We start from the raw sequence: 26614 nt of genomic DNA on the forward strand, positions 1-26614 counted from the left end.
AGCAAAGCTGGTCAGACCGAGCGCACAGCGCACAGCTGATTTTGACGTCGCGAGTATGACTGACGTTATTTTGTGTTATCGCAAAACATCGCGTAGTTAAGAATAGGCGTTCTCGCGATGCGTTTCATTTAGTATGACTGCGTTGGCATAGCACGGTGTTCCCTGCCGGGTGGATAAAAACGACGAATACTCGATCGAGAAGCGTAAGCGGAGTAGACTGATGAAATTTTTGAACGCGAATAACATACATCCAAGCAGAGATTTATGCTCTGCAATTTTACGGTTCGAAACGATATAAAATCACCACAGGCGTTGTCATTTTTACAGCGCATGACTATACTCGAGAATTTCAATTTTGATTTTAATTTTAATTTTGTTTTCGGGGTTTCAAATAAGTGTATGTGTGCGTTATGCGCATTTGACGCGAGATAACGTGCGTGGAGTACTGAAATGTGTTCCTCCAAGGAATGAATTTGGATAATTTGAGCTGTGTAGCCTTCACTGCCTTGGTGAGTGAACCACCTCATTTATTCATTCACAATAACTGACTCGTGATGATTGAAAAAAAAAAACAATACGGTCCTTGGAATGGCACGCAGAGAAAGAGTAAACGGTTCGGAGCGTCCAGGATCTTTATTCGGTCGAGATAACGCAAATTTTAATATAGGTGCACTTCCCGCAGAACCGAGTGAAACGAGGCGAAGAACTCGCCTGGCACCAGCGACGAAGCGTTTTTTTCTGCGCGCAGTTTAGACGCACTTACCATGCCTTGTATAGAATTAGTTTTCTTGGCCAAAAACAGGACGACAATGACACCCGTATCGTACATGATTTTTATTCTCTTCCGTCTACCTTTACCCCGATCAATGCAGGTTAATCTCGAATCGAACCCACGGCGTGCCTCGTGTAGAACGAAGGCAGGAGTGCGATATTTTCCGCGAACCAATTCACACGAGGAGATCGGTGGGGTCGATATATAATTAATGGGAGGGTTGTGAGAGCGGACCAATTTACGCGGGAAACTGAATGCCCTTCAAATCAAATCCATGCGATGATATTTTGTGTGTAAAAATTCACGGTCGCTCTACAGCCAAAGGCGTCGTAGAAGAGTAACAGATTGTCGAGATTCGCAATAGATGTATTCATATTTACATAAGATAAACTCTCCTCACACTGTCCGTTATTTCGTACAATATACGCCATACTTTAAATTCCACTGATCTCATTATCAATGTCATTGTCAAATTTACGTCACAGATGAAAAGTCTTGTACATCGGGTATGTACATTATGTCTACAAGCACGTAGTTTCTACACACCCCTGCCTGGATTTTTATGGATCACGCGGAATCGCACGCTTCGAACGCTAAGCGGGAGAGATTGGGCTCTTTTTTGTTTACTTCTTCTACTTTGAATATAACGAAGCGTTTGTGAATAATAGAACGCCTATTTTAAATGTCTGAAGTTATTTCCACTCCATATAAATAACAGGCGAAATTGACACACCGATCGAAAGAGTACTTTCAATGTATTGTTTCAACACGCAAGATCCGGGTTCCTTGTTGATTTTGATGCTAGTGACACTGGTGAGGTGAAAAACTTCAATTTTGGAGAAAAATTATCCGATGGAATGCTTGAAAAACATTGAGCTATTTTACCGAAGAAGAAAAACGTTAGGTAATGTTGAAAAAAGTTACAAGATGAATGCATCTTATCGTCGATTCATAATATGTTATTCGACTCTATAATAAGGGAAATGAATCATTCGATGTCAAGCTGACACAGAAAGTCTGCCGATTTCGGCAGAGGTTTCCAGAGGGTAGTCAGATATTCACGTCATCTATTACTCGGGGAGAGACGTACCCTCCTTCGATGAACAACATCGATTCGATTCATCGTCGGTTATGAATAAAAAAAATTCATCGCTCAACCAATTTTAAGTCTTATAGTTTTTAATTGTTTTTGAAAACAATCACCATCAAAGAGACGAAAAACACTATGCGTGGAAAGTCCTTCGACGTGTCTAGTTTTCCGTTCAAAATTTTCAGAATTGTGCCTCCGCCTGATCTTTTTCTCATTCAAACGAACACGTCAATAAGTTGCCGGCTCACCCGATAGGAAAGGTACTCGGGAACAAGTGCAGGTCGAAACCTTGGAATAGATTCGTCGATGAATTTGTCGTTCACGACAACCGCATCGACGTGATATTTTTCATCGAACGAGCATATGTAGCTACTTTAATACTTCTCGAGCAATGGACGGATACTAGATTGCACGGCAGGTTGCTCCAGGCCTTTTGAAAATTCCCAAATTTATAAAATTCCACCGAAATTCTTAACTCTGAAAAATCTTCTTCAATTTTCAATCGTTAGTCAGAAGAGGTGTAGCACAGTCGGTTTTCAATCCCGCGAAATGAGGCAATTTGTTCGTATTTAGCTTAGGTTGATCGACTGCGGCGAATTATTTAACAGGTCATTAATACCGATCCCTTATTAACGATGAACTTGTGTAATTTACATACATAAATGAGGATAATTACTGAATAGTTAATTAATCTGTTGTTGAGCGGTACAACGTTAGATCCTAAATGGTACGCGATTGATTCACTGCGGTCGAATAGTATGCATTATACAGGAGATCGCATCGTTCCGCGCGTCATATCTTACGATGTTTTATACATTATGATCGATCGCCGCATGTCGTCTTCGTCTGCACATACATTGCTTCTTGTACTCGACGAACTCTCGTACATAGATTTGACGATACTTGGACTTTATAAAGAATGTAGGCATATCTATCTTAATAAAATGATCACGATAATACGCAATCACCGAGGCGATAAATTTTGCTACCCGGAGATCATCCACGTTAAGCGTGGTCCTTTTTTTTTTTTTATCCATCGGTCGTAATGTCAATTTTCGACAATCTTCTAATTGTACAATCGCCCCGGTCGCAATCACAACTTACTATTAGTCCGGTGATGATTCAACGTCTATCGATATTACTGCATATTTATAAATCATGAAACGATAGAACGGTAATTTGCCAACAATTGAACTACCGCGCTTGGTACCTGCTAATGTGGATTTGTCTTTTTGTGGAACTGGCATTTTTTGATGAAAGATTCAGCGGTTTATAATCTCAAGCGGTTTATAGTACCATACTCATATATGTCGTGTATTGAATTTCAGCGATAAACAGCGACGAGAAACCGCGAAGGTATAAATGCAGTCAACCAAATAAGATACTCGACAATCTCCATGCGGCGCATTCGCGGTTTCATATCCTTTGCCGCTAGTTCGGTGGTCTCCGCTCACAATCAGCTCGCAATCGGATTCGTCGTAGAAAAAGTTCCCCGGCAATATGAATGAAGATTTAATTCCACGTAACCCCGGATCTGCTCGTTACATACCTCCGTATACATGCATTCGTACATCCTTACATTACAGAGTATGACCATTTTGAATCGCGCTATCTCGCCACTCACCGTGACTCAGTACGTGAATTGTGAATTGTTAATTGACGTATGCATAGTACATCTATGGTATATCGTGAGAGTATAGCTAAGACGGGATGGGCGTCACGAGTCCACACGCGTAACTCAACTCTTGAGAGATGATTAAAAAAAAACGGAACGTTGGTGTTGGAAGATATTCGTTTTGCTAGAATCTGGGGTCGTCCTCCTCATAGAGAGTCGCGATCCAAGTCCGTAATCCTCATTCCGTAGTAATGGTATTCACGAAATGTACAAAAAAAGGGTGAATGTATGTTTCATAGGCGGAGGTGATCAGTCGGCTGCGATATAATACACTATATTACGGTGGACGGTTATTTGAGAAAAAGATGGAAAATGAAACGGCATTTTCCGATGACACGATTTATTTTTCAACGAAGATCCTTTAACATCTCACGGACCTGCAGCTGCGGAGTTTGTTTCGAAATATCGTATGATTCACTCCCATTTCAATTTCAGGGGATTCGCAAAGTATCATTATAATAGTCATTGACTCGCGGTGTTGGGATCAGGTATGTTAATAGTTTTGTAAAATAACAACATGCGGGATACTGCACCTTGTACTTTTACTTCTCCGTCATATTATACGGCTAACCGCAAACGGCTCGTACCGCAAGTTTTGTACTACCTGCATGCAATTCAGTGTAGATAAATGTATCGGAAAATACGCGTAGACAAATGATAGGCAAAAGGTGTAATGCGAACTCGAGTTACTGCTGTTATCCGGTTCTCCTGACCCTGGAGTAATCCGACGCCCCGGTCGATTCACGAAAGACACAACATTCCAAACGCTATGTTACACCGCGTCATTTTCACATCGTTAAAAAGAGTGAAATGAATCGGAAACGCCCGCGTTGTAGGGAATGATGTAAAAATTGCGAACAGTAGAGGTCAAGTTCACGTGGCAGGATATCCCCTGTGGAGATGTAATATACACTACGCGCAAAAATAAACGGGCCACCCTGTTTTCGCTCCGAAAAACGTCCGATTTCAATGTCTCATAACTGCGCGAGAAATTGAGGTAAAAAGTTGTGAAAAAGAGCGTTTTGAAGCTCGAAGCTTCACCTTTCAGACGATTTCTGTCGATTTGAATTACCTCTCTTTGTTCACTGGTTACACCATCCTGATTCGAGTCACGTCGAAGACGTCAAGTGAACTTTTGACTTTGAGAAGGTGCACCGGGTGCTTCGGTCGGTGGATTTGAATGTTTTTCATATCATTTTGAAGGTCATGCGACTCTGAGCGATTATTATTGTCCATAAATCTTTGATCGAATACCCTGACCGACCCGGTTATCTTATCGAGGTTTTTAAGAAACGAACGTACCACATAGGGGTTGCTTGATAAAATTTACACCTGGTGTATGAGTGTGCATGCATGATTTGCGGAGTTTTGAGCTTCAAAATGCTTCTTTTTTTTTTTACAACTTCCTACCTCAATTTCTCGAGCATTTATAAGACTTCGAAATCGGATGTTCTTCGTAGCGGTGGTCCGCTCATTTCTGTACGTAGTGTAATACGATCGACGCATAAAACCGTATCATTCTTACCGTGCACTTGTTACACTTTTTGCGTGTCAGTATTCGAGTGACTCTCCCCTTTCGCTACCTCTTCAATTAGATTATCTTAAAACCGACGTGCATATTCTGCTCGTAATCCTGAAATACATCGGTATAAGTTTCTGCAGCTGCACACGTACGATTTCTGTCGGTCAACTCAAGTACAACCTGCAATCACGTGTGCAAGTACACACGTGCAGAGTTTGGTTCGGTGCGGTTGAGATGGGTACATTCGCGAATGTTTCACGTACGGACGATCGCCGTAGACCTGTTGTATACAGTCAACGAAAGTTGCCTGTGAATATACATGAAACCGGGGTCTCGTTGCAACGCCATGGCACAACAAACAAAACTCAAGTTCGAGACCACAATATGCCCGCGCACAGCCGTCTTCCGACGTTCGTCGCGAGGATACGGATTAATTCCACGTCGTTTTGCCGGAAACTTGGAACTTGAAACGATCGGACCTCAAATATTATCGTTGTTCCATTCGATAAGCCGCGGTCACCGATCAGCCGTGCAGCCACTTTGTGTTCTTGATCGAATTGACGGTGTCGAAGATCATCGTCGCGATTCCGTCAATAATTTTGGAGTCGCCGAATACGACCGTATACATATACGATTACTTACATATGTAACAAATAGAATCCGTAACATCGTACGTGACGCCCGTATCGCGCCCGCACGGATACGTATCCCTTTCCTCATTGTCCGTAGCGATATAATAATCAATTGAAGAACAAAAAGACTAACTCGGTAAACCGCGAACGCATCGGGTTTATATAATCACGTGTAATTGAGATAGCGAAACTCCGCAATACCGATGCCAGTCGTTCCACTTGTCCGATTTAACAAAGAGAAGAGGTGAGCAAAGATCGAGTGACATCGCCTCGGATGAATCGCTGAATCGCAACGCGTTCGCCGTTTCCTGTCGCTGTACCGCACCGACTCAACGTCCTCGTCATCTCGTGTTTCAAATTCCGCACAAGGGGGTCCAAAGTCTGGTCACCCGAGGGTCGCGACGCGGCCCCTAGGATACGAAGGATATTTTTCTCCAGAGGCAACGACCTTTTTGCCCTCCGATGAACCGGCGCGGTCTTTGCTATTGGAACAGGCGGTGCAACCGAACCATTGACAGCGACTCACTTCTCCGAGTCACGTGAGCTCTGGTTCGAATATTTCGAGATGCAAGCGAGTCAACTGTAGCAGCCGCAGCGGCAGCTACTCGTACACGTGGAACTCGATTCACCGACACACTCCGAGCTAGGAAGTAAGTCGGAGAGTGGACTCGCGAGTCGCGTGAATCATCGTGCCGTTGAAACGATAAAAACTACCGTCCAGCATTGACGAGAGCCATTTCGCGGGAGGCTGTTTTTTAGTACGAGAAAGACGGATGCAACCTAGTCTTACATATTCATACCTATATGATATCGACCCGGCGAGTGCAGGCGTACTCGGATATCACTAATTAAATAATATTATCTATAATCTGCACCAGACAAAGACTTTAGAACTTTGCTCGTGACCAACGTAGAAGCTCACGTGTGCGGCTGCACTTTGAGATTGCGTAGCGTTAATAGATTCGTAATTACAATTTCATTGCAGCGAGTTCGAAACGTAATCGACATACCTGTACCGAAGGATCGATTTTTCTTTATCTTTTTTCTTTCGATTCCATTATTGTCGTTTTCTTTTTTCCCCCCCGTCGAAACAAAGAGGTCTCCGGACGGTTCGCAATAATTGAACTTTTCTTCGTTCCTTGCATCAATTCCGTTCTATTTTTAGACCAATTAGTTATTGAAAAAATTATTTTGACAGTTTCGGTGAATGCGTCGTTCGTTGAATATGTCGAAGCCTTAATTTGTCTCGGAATGACAACGGCGGTCGATTGTTAGACGTGTGTTTGAAATGTCCTATTCTGAATTAATGATGTCCAATCTAATCTCAAAATACGTGAAAATGCGAGTTTCGCCACCCATTTCTGTTTTCACGCGGCATGGGACATTAGCTCATCGATTGTCAACGTCACCTTTTTGTTAAAGTTTTGATCGGCTCCACCGAAAAAATTACAAAATGCCAATCGACAAGCGACTTGCCGGTTACACATTACGCGACGGACTAACAAACTGATGTACCCTTTGTGAAATATATTTTCTGCGATTCAGGATATTCAAAAATGGGGATTTTCGGAGTCGACTCGATGATGAAAATAACAAATCGAGGTATATCTATCAATTTTCCCGCGAAAAATTGGCGATAACTCGTTCATTTCGACAGTTATCGATTTCGGTAATCGACCCCAAAATCGGATAGAATCAAAGGCTGCTCGATCTTCGAAAAATCTCAAAGTATAAACACCGCGATGCGATGCGTGGCCCCATAAAAATCGTTCTAGCTTCCCTTCGAGTTTATTTCGACTTATGCGTTTGCAAACCATTGCAAAGGAGAGGTCACGTACGTGTCGACATTACTCGTCGTCTACCACCACTGCATGTTTAGTCATCGAAGTGGTTGATCGGATATATTTATACGCTCGAGTAAATTATGGTAGCTACTATTGTCACTTGATTACTAATCGAATAGATAAGTCTGAGGGAAATAAGCGTACAGGCAATGGAGTGCGGAAATGTACAAGTTTTTTTTTCAACACGAAGCCGGAAATAGTATCGACGTTTAGAGTGCATACCTGCTAAGCACGTCAGTTTCGAATCGTATTCTATTACATGTAGTACGTCGAATAATTATTCTTAGCATGACATAGCTGCAACAGAATTCGCATCGTTTATCGAATGTACGCCGCTGCGGTTCGAATGATATATATAAGTTTTCAACTTTGTGACTCGTGTTAATCTGTGATATTCTCTGCCACTCGAATAACGTGAATCAACTTTGGCTCATCACCGCGCGGGTAGCTGTTGCTCATTAAATTGCGATTCAATCGCACCCTTGGCACTCCCTGTGAAGCATTTTAAAAAATACCCCCTAGAAATAACCATTGTTCCTAAATTCTCGGCGATCGACAGATTAGAAATAAAAAGAATCGAGCTGAACGGATTTATTCATTTGCATATTGGTCACGTAAGGTCGCGTACGTTACATACCGCGTACGTTGCGGAAACAATGAAAAGAGTAGGAGCCGATCGTAACTAATACGTCATTTGTTAGCCTTGATCATATTATACCGATGATCTTGTGCCCTGCAGCTACAATTTCTGCCACGCATAACTTTGGTCTTGAACCGCTATGATGCAACAGCAAGCGGGTACTTCGCCTAAATTTGGTATATTAAAAGTGTCTGGAATCTATAGCAACTGTCCTGTACGTGACGAAATCTACAGAAGCGGTTTCCATGATCGAGCAAAGGCCATATTCTATTTTGGACTCTAACACCACGCGATATCAATCCCTGCGGTATGCCTATCTGTTATAGCGATCCGTCCCTGTTACTCATTTGAAATCAACCACGTATGCGTATAACTGGGTGCACGTTTGGAGTAACATTCCTAGGTAGGAATTAAAATAATTTCGTTTTTCATTGGGGTTGCAATTGGAAAGTCATACGGTCGATAATGTAACGCGGATAATGCGAATTACTTTCAACCCATGAGACAAATGATGGTTGTGAGAAGTCACGGAATATTTGTAACTGGGTCACGATACCCAACATTTCGACCGTTTTTGTATGTACGTACGTACGTTGTATCTAAAACGACGTACTTCTACATAAAAAGCTAAGCGAATTATCGCCACTAATGGCCTGCACGAGACGGAATGAATGAGCTGTCAAACTTCGATTCGTTTTATTCGCGAGCATAAGGATTTTATACGTCAGAACGACTGACCAGATCTATCGATTTACCTTCTGAAAGAATACGGAATTATAACCGGTGTGAATGCAACGGCGACGCTCATTCCTTTACTCCCGCATATTCTCATCGTCCGGGTGAATAGCGATCACGACATCCTATCCGGCCTTGGGATATTCCTAAGCCGCCATGATCACCGTTTTATCTGAACGAACTTCGATGATATTCAATATTTTGTTCATGTTTATGTTTCAAAAGAGGCGTTCGAGAGTAGCGGTTGAAGATGGCCGATTTGAAAAACCTTACACTAGGAGGAGGGATCAAATATAACGGTGACGAACAGGTTCAGTTCATTGCCAGCGGAAGTCATCAGGTGACGATAAGATCGCCGCCACCAGCTCTGCACCTCGAAAACCTCAACAACGCTGTCATGGGGTGAGTTTGAAAAGTCACGTCAATTCAACCGGTTTCAAAATATATCTTCATTTCATATGAAATTCATGATTGTATACGTTGAGACCAACTTTGAGTTTGTTGCCCGAAACCGAATTGTATAATTGCATATGATACACGAATAACCAAGTCTTACTATTGGATAGATGCGTCCGCTTGTTGAAATTCTCTTTCGAAATGATACGCTCGTTTTACGACAGCAAAACCGTTGTTCAAAGTATTCACGAAAGGGAGCAATACCGAATCCTCGTCCCGACTTCTTATCACAATTTACAACCTGTCGAGATCCTTGCAAAACCGAAATTGAATAAGGTAAGTTCTCCATGTGCGATTTCCATTTCCAATTTCCATGACAGTCGCCTATATGCTGCAATTCTCGTTAGAGCAATAACTGAAAAAACTGCAGTTGTTTTCATTGTTTCATTGCGCCTGATGATCAAAAAAGTGACGGCCGCTGTACACAAAGTAATCGTGGAGTATTTGCTCCATCATTTTATTATTTGTTAATTTACGTCACGTGCATCGTAAGTCTCGCACGGTGCTGCGCCAGTGCTGACACGTATACAGTTGTGCGACATCAGCTATGGTTAGTTTCAATGTTTACAAGGAAACCCAACTGCGTAAAAATGCCGCAACAACCCATGTTACAATAAGCACGGTTAGAGTTTTATGTATCATGCGACTGGCTTTGTCTTGTTCCAATACGCACAAATGGAAGTATACGCGGTATGAAAAATGTTTGGTAAAAATAACGGAGAACATGTCGTCAAATACTGAATTTTCATTTTCTCTCACCTTTGTTTCCTATTTTTCGTTTATTCCCGGCCAGGTTGAAAAAAAAAAACCTATGCCGGAACCGAAATGAAGAAAAAGTTATGCAACAGTTTCGCATCGAGTTCGATCACGCGTGCGAAAACTATCCGAGGCTGAAACGATCGAACAGTTGGATACTTGAACGATGGTTCGGCATTCGATGTTGAATCGCAAACGCGATAGTGATTCGACGTAGCAACTTTATAGGTATTCCATGTATCCGTGCCCCGGGCTATTAATCATGGATAATACTTGGCGACGGATGAATTTACGCAAAATGCGTTCGGAGAATAATTTTCTCGTCCTAGGATAAATTTTTAAAAATTATCGTTGAACGACGTGCAGATTCGGGTATGAAGTGGCGAAAGTAGTGCTTGGAAAATGATCGTCCCCTAAATTCCATAACTCTTCCCCTGTCCACTTCTCCTAGATGAAATGTTCGAAAAACTTGAAATGTCTTCTATTCGTTGAATCGGCCTCTGTCGAAGCCATAGTCACCACATTCGGAAATTGTGATTCCATCTCAACTTATGAAGAATGATCTTGACCATCGCGAAATGGGTCAGCTACCGAAGTTGCGCACTGTATGTAGGAACTCTTAACGTTGTATTACTCTTCCAGTTAAGAAAAATTTTGATAGTCATGCCGGCCAAATATAGGTTACGAGTAGCATCGTCAACCTTGATCAGTTAGCCTGCTTATCAACGTTCGTTGATGCCTCTTTCTCGTTTTTACCACGCTCTGAAGTACATTCATCGAGTTCTCCGTGGTTTTTAGAATATGTGTCATGCCTTTGTTTCCTTTTCCTTAGAAAACTCATCAGGTGTAAGCTTTGGCGAGACCCGAGCGAACTGAAGGAGTTATCGCGATTTGAGGATCGTTTTCCTGTTGCTGTTGGCGAATAATTAAAGCCCATATCCGAAAGAAAAGCATCGGATCAGCCAAGGTGATCTAAAAGAACTTGAAAAAAAGGAAGTATCCTAATTTTGGAGTAGCTCATCGCGCCCTACGGTATACCCCTTTCAGCGACGGTCTTGCCCGACTCACGTTATCGTTCACTTCACCACGTAAACACATCACAACGTAAACACAACAGCGAATACCTTGCTTACGTTACGGGTGACATAAAAATCCAAAGAGGTGCGTGTTATCCCTGTTACCGATCCCTTGGGAGACGTTCGCCAGACGTGAACGGGTATGGTGTTACAACATACACCTGGAGATGAGATAAACGTCCGGGATGAACTGATTGCGAGGAAAACGTATAACGATTGTGTGTCATTTTTTTTCTGAATGCCGGGCAACTCTGGCTCCGGATAATTAGGGTGCCCATGATTCGCATTTACATTTGAGCTAACGCACGATACAAGGAAATGAAACTCGATAAAACCGGAAAAATAGAAACACACAAACAACGAGGCTGTGTAGGAGTCTACATACCAAAGTATATTCTTTATTCTACGGCTCAATGCGAACGTCTTTCCTGATCAAGATATTTGCAATTCGAATAGAACAAAGTATAGTTTATGAACCAAACGATCTTTCAAGGTAGAAGGTCGATCCTTTCCAGACTTTTGAACACCAGGTTCTGTTGTGGCACATGACGAAAGCGAAATGGCATAAATTGCATACCTGCACCTTTGCATGAGAAACCCGTGGAAGGTATGCTTAGAAAAAAAAAAATTGAAAATAAATGAAATGTAATGAACCCAAGAGAGTTGTATCGCGAGAGACTTTTTTCGACGATCTTTTTCATGGACCAGTTTCACTACACCTGACTGAAATCCTCGTGCTCGAGAACAAAGTTTACCGGCTGGTTTAATTTTGTAGGCGCTGCATCGAAATCTTGTTCGATTCGATAACCTACGTATCACTTACATATCAATCAGAGATACACTACGGTATACGTTGGTTATATCTTTCAAGAATACACCGAGTACTACAATGCTCGCGAAATTTCGGAGCAGGTGTTAATCTATCCTCTTATCAAAAATCTTTCGATCACGTCGAATCCTACGTGTATGGTAAAATTCATATCAAAGACCATTCCGTGGAACAGGTGGGTACAAACACTCACAGCTGGGAAGGTGTTTGACGTTGGAAGAAACACGTGTGCTCATTTTACCTCGTTACCTGCAATCGAATTCAGTGGCGTACAAATTTAAAACGTCAATCGCGTCAACTGCAAGAGCGGGGAAGACGAGGATTAAAAGTTCGCCGTTTGAGATACCCCGGGATATATGTTTTTTTCATCTTCGATGGACAAATTAGAAGCGTTGCCAGCGATCACTTTGTACTCCCATGTCCGAACCGCGATCATCGCCCAGTTTATTACAGAGTCAATTGATTCGCTCGTTGTGCCCAGAAATTCCTCTGCCTCGAGTTCAAGGCTTCATACGGCCGTCGGTTTTGATAACCATACAAACTACGAGATGTGATCGATTTTGCAGCGAGTCAACGCCCACGAAAAGGTTCAACGAATGTCCGTTGAAATCGTTATTCATCCCCGTTAAAAACAGCTAGACGGCACGATAGCCGAAAGGCTACGACTGTGACACAAATTATTGATAAATGATGTACCCACTGCGAATTGTAGGGATTATTCGTGATTCTGAGAGGTAATAAGAGCAAGACGGGAAGAGTGCTATAGCATTGAGAAGCGGTTCTTTATCTAATTTTCCGAAAGCCAAGTAATTTTTAGGTGATCACGGGCATGTGAAATGACGATAACGATTATTATATAGCAACAATCTTACCGAATCTGGATTATCGAGGTGTTCAAAGTCACACAGTGACGGAAAATTGATAGATTTAAAGATCTCGAGCCAGATCAGGCTAATCAATTAGTAGCCGATAATGTCCGACGACGTGAGCATCGCGAGGGGAGTTAGGTTTATCCGATAATCAGTATACTTCAGACAGAGAGTGCTCGACGAAGTTTGGTTGTCAATGTTGCCGTTTATTTCATAAGCAGCTGGAAAAACATGGGACACGATGGCGTCGAGTATAAGGAAGTTGTGCCGGTTAATAATAATAAGTAAGTAATCATCCCCATCCTCGAAACTTGAACGACAGAGATCGTTTTGTGATCGCGTCGAATAATCTTTTGCGTTTTGCGATTTTCCGAGCGTGTGGCACCCGAAAACCCGAGATTCGGCACTTTGACCAGATAAAAAAATCACAAGACAAGGTAGTGGAAGAGGGAAATGATTTTCATTGGGGCTCGTGGGGCGCAAAGTATTTTATTCCGATTTGTTTTTCATTTCTTCATTTCTCCACTTCTTCATTTCATTCTTTTTGGGTAAAGCTGATTAACGAAGTACTGCTGTGTCGATAGATTGCCATTCCGACGACTTTAAAATGGATGAAAACCATCCCGGTGTCAACCATTTGTCTTTATATCTCGAATAAGTTAGATATTCCTGAAAACTCTTGCGACTTTTATTTTCACACCAGTTACCGGCGTACGATTGTCAATGTGTGAACAGTGAGAATATCGTTGCATAAATTATGATAACAAGATTGCAAGGAGCTAGTGAAAAAAAGGTGTGACTCGTTTACCGAGGAGTAGACATCACTTACAAAATCGATAGGTATACAATTATAATGAAGATTCAATTAATTATGCAGAAATGTGATTTTCCATAGTAAAGAAACGGGAAAATTTCAGCACTTCTAGCATATGCCGTAGCGACAAAGTTGGAAGAATTTTCGCGTTTTTCTTTTACTCGTGACCTACACATACTCGTCGGTATAAGCTCCTTACCCCAACTCAGAAAAGTCGAGGTCTTCGAGATCTTGGCTCACGCCGGAATTCCGCTTTAAAAGCATGGTAAGCTGTTTGAATAAAACCAGGTCGTTACGATATTCCACCAACACTCACCTGTGAACCGTTCCGGGCGGTGCGACGAAAAATAAAAAGAATAAAACTCTTTTGAACAAACATTATTTCACGTAAATTAAGCGCTTTATTTCAGACCTCGGGACGATAACTTTGAAGTAATTTCGACAGAAATATTTCGAGTTGAACCAAAGATAACGTCGAGTTTGACGGATAAAATCGCGATATTCAATCTCAATTCAGTTGTGTATTTATAGCATTCGGGGGACACCTGGGTGGGTTAACCTTCGAAGAGGTGTCACCCCAAAAACGTCGAGGACGTCTGCAACAGCTTATTGGACATCGTTCAATTACTATATACCAAGCATGATCTTACTGAGCTATTCTTCTATAACTCAATAATTTTTGCACAATTTCAAAAATCTTTTCCTAAATGTAGCGAACTCATTCTCGTTTTATTTGGATCGCCGATCTTCTTCTATGTAATCAAAAGCGACAACATTTTTTTTTTTTTTTTTTGTGGGAATATAAAGGAAATTAACGTATCCCGAGGCCCTCATTGTACATGAGGTATATAGCTGCCATTATACATCCATACCACTTGTCACGGATATTTCGTATGTATATTCGAACGTGAATTTCTGGCGACCACGTGGCCCATTTAATTATTTATGTGATCGTTGGCCACTTACTCATCGTCCTGCCTCTAACGGTAAAATCACACAAGAGGATTTTCTAATTTATGAAAACGAATAACCGTGACAGCTAATCTCCTGCATACTTTGAACAACATTCGGATCGGAGGTTTTCTCGGGAAATGAGTATACAGTCCCTAAATCCAAACTCGCAATTCCGTAAAAGCTGTGATGTAATATCGATGACGGATACCGGCTGCGTTCTGCCATATTGGTATACCTATACCTACCCACAAGTCCTACCTTCCGTCCACCCTATGCCAGACTGCAGCAAACAATTCTTTTGTAGGTCACGAAAATCGATAGCTCTTGTCTTACCGACTTACTGTAATAATAGTCGCGTTCAATCGACGGCTCATACTTTCATTTGCAGGCGAATCCCTTCGTGACGTACCGGGGCCACGTAGAATTATGCAACTATAAGTGTTGAAATGCCGCAGAGGTCGCGAAAACTTCAAGTCTGCTGTTTGTTTGTTTTTTTTGTTTTTTTTTGTTTCGCGATTAAGTCGAAATTGCAACCGATTACTAACCGTATGATTTCGTTCATTACAGGGGATCACAGAACAATATTCACTGCAGCTGTAACGGAGCGACGTCTAATGGGTCAGCGGTGTCTGCGGTGGCAGCCGGAGTTCTCGCGCGAAAAATCCCTAATCACAGCGGGGCGAGCCCTGGAGGACAAGGGAATGGAAAACGTCCCGCGGTATCGCTCACCCATCTCCCTAAGCGGCCACCCGTCGACATAGAATTCAAAAATTTAGCCTACAGTGTTTCCGAGGGCAGAAAAAGAGGTGAGAAAAGAAAATTGAAGAATTTTCACGATCGCGGGTACTCGAATTGTGCGACATACCTCGCGGTCTGATACAAGAATTTCAGCAACTCTCTCGCGTTTATTATTGTACCGTATCGGTAACTCGTTAATCGCCAACTGTTCATACAAACCGGCAGGTGCGAGTGTGGGCGAAAGGTTATCGTCGCTGCGGAAAACCGAATCATTTCGCGATAAGCCGTGTGCTTTCTGCAAGAGCTGCAGGTTTGCAAGGTATATTACCAAAAAGCCAAGGATTTTTCTGGCACATATCTGTAATATCGAGCGATGCTTTCAATCTGCAAACATTATTCATACAATTCGTTTTCTCCCTGTATACAATTGCGGTAACAAACGAAAAGAAGAAAATAAAGGATTAGAAATAAAAGATGAGCAACGTTCGGTGAATAAAATAAATATCTATTTTCATGGAGCGTCATGTTCTTCTGCAGGTTATGAAGAAATAGATCCGTTCATCGTTCATTTGAATACATACATATCTTGTGTTAGTTATCTATTCGTAGTTCGTACCTATACACACAACGCATACCACCGTTCGTCCGTTGCCAGAGCCTCAGTTTCGTAGTTTTGTAAAAATCGTACTAGATTATATCAGCGATCAAATCGAATCGACCCATTTCGTATGCGTGATAAATATGCATGCGGTCACCATATTTCGTATGAGATTCATGGATCCGCACGACCGCATAGAGAGAAAAAAGGTCAACCACATGCAGAGTTCACTCGCGGTATAGAACAGTTGCGGGGAACACTTTATTTATGTCAACGTACGCTGAACGTAATTGGTGAATTTCAGTTAATTCATTCGGACACCTCATACGGAGAACGACGAGGGAAATACGAAGCGACGTCGACTTCGCTGGTTAAATGTGATGGCCGAAAGTGGTCATCGATTTGGGTGGCTTACTCGGATATAATCTCTCCAAAATATTCAAAAAGATCCGAATTTATCTTCAGCAGTAGCATTCAGCGGTCTGAAAATTGGTGTAGACGAGACTGGTTCGACCCAGTTGGCAGCGGAAGAAGGTTTCCGGCGAGAACGGTGGTGTAGTCGGATTTATTGTCGGAGTTGCGCGAAGGAACAATGAGAAAAAAAAAATTCAGAAGACTCGACGTACCCGTACACGCGTCGTACGATCATGCGGAGGGATACCTCGTCCCCTCCCCCGCGCATAGATACACTCGATGACATCAATCATCGTGATACGGAAGCCCAAAAATATTCGGGGTCAAGGTGCAGCTAACCTTTGCAAGAGCGCGACAGACGCGAGAAGGTATATATGAGGAGAATTTGTTCCGTGCAGGTTTCGCGAGTTCTTCGACAAGCCACGGTAATCGATACCTTTCCTCACATCCCTCTCGATCGATGCTACAGCAAAGCGGTCTTCCAACTCCGGGGATTCGGAAGACCACGAAGAGCCAATCGATCGATCGTCGATCGTCGAAGAGTCCGAAGAAAATCTCCAGGGAAAAAAGTTCAATTTTCAACATCGTTTTATCGGAGTATTTCAATTAATCGAATAATTAAATTAATTAATTACCGACGCTGTATTTATGAAACGAACTGCTCAACTTGCGGGGTGAATAATAGAAAAATTTAATAAGTCCTCTCGGTGTGACGACTACAAATGGAATATTCGACAATCGGTCGAATCGTATGGTTCAATAGAAATAGACAACGATGAATTTGCCGATAGAAAAGAAGGAAAAACACCGCAGACGACGGAAGGTTCGTCGGTACATATTGTTGTTTGAATCTAAGGACACGAGATCGTGGGCGTTTTGTACTTTTCTGACTACGAGTTCGATCTCTGTAAATACATTAGTGCCGCTGTAGCAAATATCGTTCGTCGAGTTATAGCTAGATATTCGTTCGTAGGGCACGTGCTAGGGTGGATCAACGAGAGACATCGAGAGGGCTTCTTTTGCGGTAGTCGAGCTCTACATACGGTGTGAATGACCCGCCTGTAAGAATCGATATAAATGTACGCAGAGTAGAAGCTGCCATCCTCCGTGTATATCGGGTACATACCGTGTACTCATGGACACAGGTATGCACCGTTTTGCGAGAAGCGTGCAACGCGCAGATGCACACGATGAGACCGACGACTGCGCCCGCACCCTTCCGTTTCCCTAATTCCGTGATCCATGGCTTCGTATCCCTAGAGGGTTTGCATCGCGACCGGAAATATGGAGGGGCTATTTTCAACATGAAAAAAACAGCTGGCAAATGTCTTCGCCGGAGAGGTCAAAGATCCTGTCATCGATTTCCCTCTTTCCAAACTATTGGAATCGCGTATGGAAAAGAAACTCTTCTACCCTCTGATCGACGGATTTTTTTCTGAATATTCGATGTATGCTAGGTGAAAATCAGTCGCTCTGTACATCACCGACTCAACGACCGATCCGATGTGCAGGGCGTACAAATTTTTCGAATTTTATCGATCATCGTCAATTATAACTCGCGATGCCTGACGCACCTCTGGAACGGTGGCCGGGTTTAGTTTTATAATTCGACTTACGGATTCGCCGCAATTCTCCGTTGCCTCTCGATTTTTTTTTTTATTTCTATATTTTTATCAAATTCTTTTTTCATTTATTATTCTTCGTTTCGCCAGGTGGGAGGTCTCGCTCGGCATGTATGCCGTCCAACGCAATTACCGACATGCAAACCTTGTAGAGTTCTTAGGTGTAATAAAAATATACTCTGCTATTTTATAATACGAGAGTAGACAAGTTCAATGAAAACTGGAGTCTAGACCACCCAATCAATCGAAAACTTTACCAATCAAGAAGGTACAAGTCTTCAATTGTAGGGTAAGATAATGATACCACGCTTTACGTCACGTGGATGAAAGCTGCGTCCTAGTTTTATAGTCTCAAATGAAAACCATCTTACAATCGGTATAATAAACCAATTGATGCCGGAAATTCTTGATAATCTTTGTCCTATTCGTCGATGGGTATGGATAGGGTGAGTCTTCGCACTCCCAGTTCCAAGTTTGCAAACCATGATATTGAAATACGATGCTAACAGCGACGAACTCGAGCATTCGAGCCGAAAGCATACCTATACGTATATAAATATATCCACGAAGACAGCGACTTCTGGTATACCCAGAACCGCTGGAGTCGTGAAGTGCAGGGTGAAAAAGTTAAATTTCTCAAACAAGCTGAAAAATGAAGATTCATCCACTCCTACGAGTCAGCTGCAGAGTCAAATTCCAAATGTGTCGGATCGAATGATGACAAAAATTTTATTCTCTGTTCCAGGGTACAAGACTATTTTAAAATGTGTAAACGGAAAGTTCAGATCGGGAGAATTGACGGCAATAATGGGACCCTCTGGCGCAGGAAAAAGCACCCTGATGAACGTCCTAGCTGGATACAAGTGAGTCTCAAATTTTATCTCACCATAAAATTAGCGTGGGGTTGGTTGATCTTGAATCTGTCCGTGACGAATCCACGCTACTCCCATATAAAAAATGAATCATCTCAACGATTTCAGGACTTCCCACCTGAGCGGTTCGGTTTTGATAAACGGAAAGGATAGAAATCTTCGCAGATTTCGTAAAATGTCATGCTATATCATGCAGGATGACCGTCTACTACCTCACCTAACGGTCTACGAGGCTATGACAGTTTCGGCGAATTTAAAATTAGGAAAGCACATTAGTTTCGCCTCGAAAAAAGTGGTGGTGAGTTATCGAGAGATTCGACGAGGCATCCTGTTGCCACAGAATTAACTTTGTCGCACTTTCAACGAATCGATCATTGTCATCTCTTAGATCGAGGAAATCATCGACACTCTCGGCCTTAGCGACGCGAGTAATACCCAAACTCACAGCCTCAGCGGAGGTCAGCGAAAAAGACTGTCAATTGCTTTGGAACTGGTAAACAACCCCCCTGTGATGTTCTTTGACGAGCCAACTTCCGGTCTGGACAGTTCGTCTTGCTTCCAGTGTCTCAGTTTACTCAAATCTCTCAGCAGAGGAGGTAAAAAAGTTATTTCGACATCGAACTGTTTTCTGCAACTTGCCGGTACGTTTCTTCATTGTTTGCTTCATCTTTCCTTCTTTTTTCTTTCACCACTCTTAGGTAGAACGATAATCTGCACGATCCATCAGCCGAGTGCAAGATTGTTCGAGATGTTCGATCACTTGTACCTGCTGGCCGAGGGTCAGTGTATCTATAAAGGTAACGTGGGTGGACTCGTACCTTTTCTCTCTTCGATGTGCCTCGACTGTCCGAGTTATCACAATCCAGCGGATTACGGTAAGCCGTGTACAGTGCAGCTGACAAAATAAAATCTAGCATTCGTCTGTTTGTTCCTAACATATACTCCTCGATTCTGAAAGAGGGATAATAATTCTCCGCATACTCGAAGAAAAACATTTCGCTAATTGATAATCGAGCCATTTGAATAAAATAGCTACATAATCAGCGATGATCATGGCGTCCTCGTTCGTACTTGTGCATTACGACCGTGAAGTAGAAAGAAAAAAATAATTACAGTACAAGGTAAATTTTTGTTGAAGGATACGCGTATATGGTTGGCAAAGTTTTATTTGGAAATTTTCGAACTGATTCTTTTTCTGTTCCCTTCGTTTTTTTTCAATTCCATTTCTTTGTTTCCGAACTCCGGCATATGCTCGGCGTCAGGTCAAGATGAAATTGATTAATGAACGTTCAGTTGTTGTTGTTCGATTTTTCATTGCATAAATTTTGATTGAGCGCTTTTTTTCCTCAGTGATGGAAGTGGCTTGCGGGGAACACGGCGAGTGCGTTCATAAACTAGTGATGGCGGTGAATAATGGGAAATGCAACAATTATCAGCATCATCAAGCAGCTCTCGCTGCTGCTCAAACGGTGTCGAATGATATAGCGAAGAAGTCACCGCCTCAGGATCAAACTAAACCGGAAGCATCGGCGTTAATTCCGAATGGGGTAGCCAAAACACCAGGAGGTGCTACTGTGATAAACGTACCTGTCTCTTGTACAACATCGTTGCTGGACAGTGCCGAAAGTATAGAGCAAAAGGTCGGCTTTCCAACGAACGGTTGGACACAGTTTTGGATACTTTTGAAAAGGACGTTTTTATCACAGATAAGAGACATGGTTCGTATACTCGCCTTCGCAACGGTTACATTTGATCAATCATCTCTTGATTCTCTGAAACCCTTTTGAAGATCGTTTATGAAGTTACGTTTCAAGTGCCGTTTAAAAATTATTAATACAATTAAACGTACGTCGCGATGCATAGGCTCACCTAACATCGTAACGTGAGTTCAATGTGCTTTGTGATCTGTGCGAAAGGTTATGCCTTCATCTCAACTGAACAGGTTTAATTTATTTCGTTTAAGCTTTGAATCATGGGAACAGACTTTGACCGATTAAGTCAATGAATCGCCTATGACCCCGAGGTTCTAATGTAATTCACGGTTTTTACGATTTGTATTGTTTTCAGACTTTGACAAGAGTAAGGCTGATTTCACACATAATCGTCGGATTTTTAATCGGCGCTATCTACTACGATATAGGAAACGAGGCTTCTAAAGTGATGAGTAACGCAGGTTGCGTTTTTTTCACAGTTATGTTCCTCATGTTCACCGCTATGATGCCCACTATCCTTACTTGTGAGTAATAGCTACCTATGTCATCGATTAGAATAATACAACGTGTTTGATCCATTGCCGCCGAGGCTGATCCGTTCTCGGTAATTGTTCGACAATCAAAAAATAAATTCTTCAATTATTTTTTACAGTTCCTGTAGAGATGGCGGTCTTCGTCAGGGAACATCTCAACTACTGGTACTCCCTCAAGTCATTTTACTTTGCAAGATCGCTTGCTGATTTACCATTTCAAGTGAGTAAAATCAACTGCCGTTATTATTTATTCATATTACCACCACTTCCTGGGACAAAATTTCCATGACGAACACACCGCGTGTACAATTTTCATCGGATTCAAGCTCCTTTGTAAGCGCTACGTGCACAGTGCAAACCAACAATAATAATCATTATCGCTGACACGTGTAGTACAATTTCATGTGAGAGCACCGGTTCATCTGTAATATTCACATGAGTACAAAGTGACCCGATTGGTCCTGCGCTCAATTATCTATTAATAATATATTATATCTTTTTTTTTTCTTCTGTTGACAGATTCTGTACTCAATAGCTTATGTAATGATCGTATACTTCATGACCTCGCAGCCGTTGGAAGCCGAGAGATTTTTAATGTACCTTGCGATTTGCATATTAACATCGTTGGTATCACAATCGATCGGTTTATTAATTGGAGCTGCCATGAGTGTGGAGGTAAGTTTTTATATCCCCAATATTTATCCTTTTTCATTGGACGATTTAACCGTAAAGTCTTTGAAAATTTTCATTCGTTTTTCGTAGTTTTTTTATTATTTCTTTATTTCAGAGCGGAGTATTCATCGGCCCGGTAACATCTGTACCGATAATATTATTCTCCGGTTTCTTCGTCAACTTCGACGCAATTCCAAGTTATCTCAAATTCCTATCGTACGTGAGTTACATTCGTTACGGATTCGAAGGTGCCATGATATCGGTGTACGGTAACAAACGTGCGAAGTTAACTTGTTCGGTTGATTACTGTCACTTTAGAAGTCCCAAAAAGTTTTTAGAAGAAATGTCAATTCAGAACGGAGTCTATTGGATAGACGTAGTAGCGCTATTAGGATTTTTCATTGGTCTTAGAGTCATCGCGTATTTCGTTCTAAGACTGAAACTAAGATCCTTGCGTTGACCGACCAACACTCTCTTCAAACTTCTGAGGGATTTTGCAAGATTAGCTAAATTTTTTTTCACGCTTATAAATATGTAGCATTCCCACCGTCCGCAAGTCAATCGTATCATAACGATTTACCGGCGAATGATTACCGGGTGAAGAAATTTGATAATTAATCTTTAAGGTATTTGCTCGTAGTCGAATCAACGAATCAAGAGAAGAAAAGAATAGCACTGGTCTTTCTTTCTGGCAAAGATTCACCTTCGATTTAGTTGACTCATGTATTTAACTGTGTCCCTTGTATTTTTTTTTTTTTTTTTTTTTTCATTCGAACCACCAACTTTGCGCCCTCGGGAAGAAGAAAGAGGGGAAAAGGAAATTATTCAACTTTTCGATCGCGTGTGCGAATTTGATGAAACATGAACGGACGATTAACTATCCAGTCGGTGATGATCTTAAGGGAGAGTTCGTGGCCCCGCAGGTGGATTAAAACGATAAAGATAAAATAGTCGAAAGGTTGTTTATATCAATTGGAGTGAGAATGATAATAAGCCACAGCAACAGTCGTAGCAGCAAAGATGAAAAATAACAAATAACAAATAGGTAATGCAAAAAAAATTATACGAATCACGAAACTTAATAATTGAATCCATTAATCATTAAGAATATTCTGCGTTTATATGGTCATTACAAATAAATGCAGTGTACTACAATTTGTCACTGCCTAGTGAATAAAGAGGTGTGTATATGTATACCGCGATCATCGCTATTCAACTACTGTATTCTTACGTACGGTATATGCTATACAAATCCGTTTATTCGATAATGTCGTACGTGACGGCTGACCCGGTAAATGGGACGTTGTATTTGCCGACCATAAATTAGGTAAAGACGGTTGCAATCTGTACTCATTGTATATTTAGCATAGAATTTTTTAACTCAATTATAATTCCCATCTTCGAGTTACAGTAAGAAGCCTGAATTGTCACATACGTACCGGATGGCCTGAGGGACCGTGTGTTATTATATAAAATATAAGTACATGATATAATACTTGAAATGAAAAATATAAATGTATATATATGCAGCAAAAGTTACGAGACTATTGGGAACAATGATAATAAAATGTGATCAACTAATTTGGGCACCATAAGAGAGATGACGAGTGTTTTGAATACGAATTTGAGAGAAATAAATGAATAAATAGAAGATATTCTATTCGTGATTATCGTAACTGGGTCTTGAAATTTTCGCTTCGAAGTTTAAATCTCCAGCACGTTGTTACGATTTTATTGTCACCGATAAAGAGCGTTGCGAAAGTTTCTTCATTTGCTTTTACTCTCAAGTTTTCCTTTTTTTCAACACTATGTTCTTATATGATTTACATTAAACGAGATTTCAATGAAAAATCCGTAGGTCGTCGATTTTAGGAATCAGATTACAGGTACAAATAGGTATAATATGTATTTGGGCAAAAAGTTTAGTTACCACCTGACAACAATATCGATATGGCCGCAGTAAGCAACTGGCCAGGAATTTAGATACTATTAAATTTGTATTCCTCTTTAATTACATAATATTAAACTGATGAGGAATTTTCTGATTTTTTGAAAATCATGTCAACATAATTTTCTGTCAAACTAACCCGAGTTTTCGGTTAAAGTGTACCCGAGTAGTGCCGTTGTAACGCGTGGATAACAGTAGAATGAATTAAATGAGAAAAGAAGATATGTAGGGAAAATGAAAGGAAATGAAATTGGAATGTACACGAAAACCTGGGGGGAATTGTCGTTTTTATTCGTTTTAATAACCGACAAGAGGATCGTGCATCGGAATAGATCGTTCGTATCTTTCGAAATATCTTTATAGACTGCACATTATGCACCGCACATATAGCTTTGATTGAAAGCGTTGACCGAAGATCCTATAGCATATTCAGTCAAGGTTGAACATTTTTTCTCACAGATTGATTATCATAGCTGTGAGTGGAAGGTAGAGCAGAAGCAGCTTCGAGTCGTAGCGTTACCTATGCTATTCACTGTATACGTACTGTTCGGAAAACCTTTTCGCGAGGCCTACACCTGTGTTTCGTTTTAGTCACTCGATCAAAAAATTATCTGCAAACTGCATCCCTCCCTCTCCCCCTTTCTCTCTCTCTCTCTCTCTCTCTAACATTAAGTCACAGGTATAATTGTGTGTACGCATCGTACTTTCTTTTCTCATTCGTTTCCATTTTTCTCTCAGTGTTTCTGATGAACTTTTTTCTTTCACTATAAATGTTCAATTACAACGGCTCACTATATTGTAAACCTGCAACACCATAGAAACGGGAACGAGATTGTTCATCGTTGATTATGATCTCAATACATTATTGTATGGAATATCGAACCATGATTGAAATGATTTTTATTGTTATATCATGATATCCGCACCGCGACTAATTATCATGTAAATAGACAACGATTAAAACGTATCTACGTAGATGTAACGTATGATCGCGTATGTACCTACATTCGTGTAATGTATACTATTATACCATAGTTATACGGTATACGTATGAAGTTATACAGTGATGTAATACACCTTACGTATAAGTATACCTAGGCATGTATGTTGTACATAAATGCTTGTACAAAGTATCTGCCAGACTTGTGTGACTGGAATTCGGACGAAACTAGAAAAGAGAGTTCATACAGTATTAATTTGAAAATACATGGAAAGCTATGCTGATAGTGAATATTTAATTGTCGCCATCATAGGATAGTCGAATCAAACGGATAGAAAATAAGAAATTCAGCCTACAATGTGCAGCATTGAGATATCGTTGTTTCAAATTAATTTTAATTCTATTTTTGTGACGTTGCGATGAGTACTAATTCTGGTTTGTTCCTGGCTGGACATCTTCGGTTTTACATAAAGCGAAAAGCCCAACCAATACACGTATAATAAGCGTATAGAAAATTTGGGAAACAAACGGAACGAATCGTAACTAATATACGTATACTTTTTGCCATCCCGTGTTAGCAAAAAAGAGAGCAAGGAAATTTTTCATTTCGAAACGGCTATTCTTTTGCGTCGTTAGCTGCAAAGAACGATGAAACAGAAAAATAGGATCGGGATGGGGATGGGGGTCAATATCTTGTAAAAAGTTATAAAACTTACGAAGTAAGAATAAGAATAATAATTACCTATGTATGATAATCGAAACGATAATATAGCTGAATAGATTTTCCATATTTTTAGACTCGCAATATCGTTTGAATTCATGCAAGTGCGTGCACGTACGAACGTGTCTGGTGAAAAAATACGCGAAACCATTATGAGCATATTCACAAGTATCGCAACGTGCGAACTGTTTACGATAATAATATAACAATCTTTTTGGTATATAATGTCACGATATAATTTAACGATAATTATGGCGATGTTGAGTTCGTTGTATTTTTATCATATACACTACACGTGTTATTATGTTCAAATCGGTAATTCAGACGGCGTGGAATTACTTATTGAATCTGCCATAAGATATTAATAGTCGACATACAATCGTTACGATATAATAGTATAGGTAGGTATGTAATATCAAAATTTTCTTCTCAAACAATCGTTACACGCATTTATCGTATAGCACCCGTTGGTTCATAGAATAATTTTTTTTCATTAGTCCAAAGAGGAAAAAGAGGTTCAAATGAAACTAACTTCGGCTGGAGTTCACAGTAGTCTCCTCTGGAATTTACTCTTCAAATCCTATGGGGCAAATATTCATTCAATATGGTCTTTCGAAAATGAAGCAAGATAAAAAAAAAACCAAAAACCCACGGAATAATAACAATGATAACGATGTTTGATAATAAATGAATAGATAATACACTGTAAAGCTTGCGGAACAAATAGAATCGAATCAGAGGCGACTAATTGCAAGTCCCGTTTCACTCGATAATAAGTGATCGATGATTATAATAATGTGCTTGAACATATACAATATATCATGTCAACTACAATATTTAATAGTAATCGCCTACAGTCTAGAGAATAACATTAAAACAACTATTGAATAAACATAAATAACTTACATACATACATGTAGGTAGATGTATGGATAATATACGTACGTACCATTTTGTATTGAATGTGGTTATGAATATGTAATAATGCAACAACGCAAACATTTTATACACGAGTTTGTAATGGTCAACTGTTTCACGCATGTAGTATTAATATTATCCAACATTTTACCACTCTCAATACATACATCTTATAAGTACATAATATTAATTATTAGAAATATTGTTTGTAAATGTTGAACGGGGTGTGCGCCATTATTGGATCCCGTTGCATCGACTTTGT

The 26614-nt window shown here is 40.8% G+C and overlaps 1 protein-coding gene across 2 annotated transcripts; it reads left to right on the forward strand.

The window, feature by feature from the left end:
- Positions 1–26133, forward strand: LOC105691489 (ATP-binding cassette sub-family G member 4). 2 transcript variants are annotated; one of them, XM_012409990.3, is made up of 12 exons: positions 1–509; positions 9136–9312; positions 15232–15470; positions 18782–18899; positions 19017–19206; positions 19297–19504; positions 19607–19783; positions 20259–20626; positions 20976–21144; positions 21273–21373; positions 21673–21828; positions 21941–26133. In XM_012409990.3, the coding sequence occupies exons 2-12, from the start codon at positions 9161–9163 to the stop codon at positions 22283–22285; spliced, it is 2223 nt and encodes a 740-aa protein (XP_012265413.1). In that variant the 5' UTR covers positions 1–509; positions 9136–9160; the 3' UTR covers positions 22286–26133. The 2 variants fall into 2 exon arrangements, with proteins under 2 accessions (XP_012265413.1, XP_048505347.1); XM_048649390.1 differs by lacking the exons at positions 1–509; positions 9136–9312 and adding an exon at positions 13036–13180.
- The last annotated feature ends 481 nt before the right edge of the window (positions 26134–26614 follow it).

Source organism: Athalia rosae, chromosome 2, assembly GCF_917208135.1.
Source record: "Athalia rosae chromosome 2, iyAthRosa1.1, whole genome shotgun sequence".
NCBI classification, from domain to species: Eukaryota; Metazoa; Arthropoda; class Insecta; order Hymenoptera; family Athaliidae; genus Athalia; species Athalia rosae.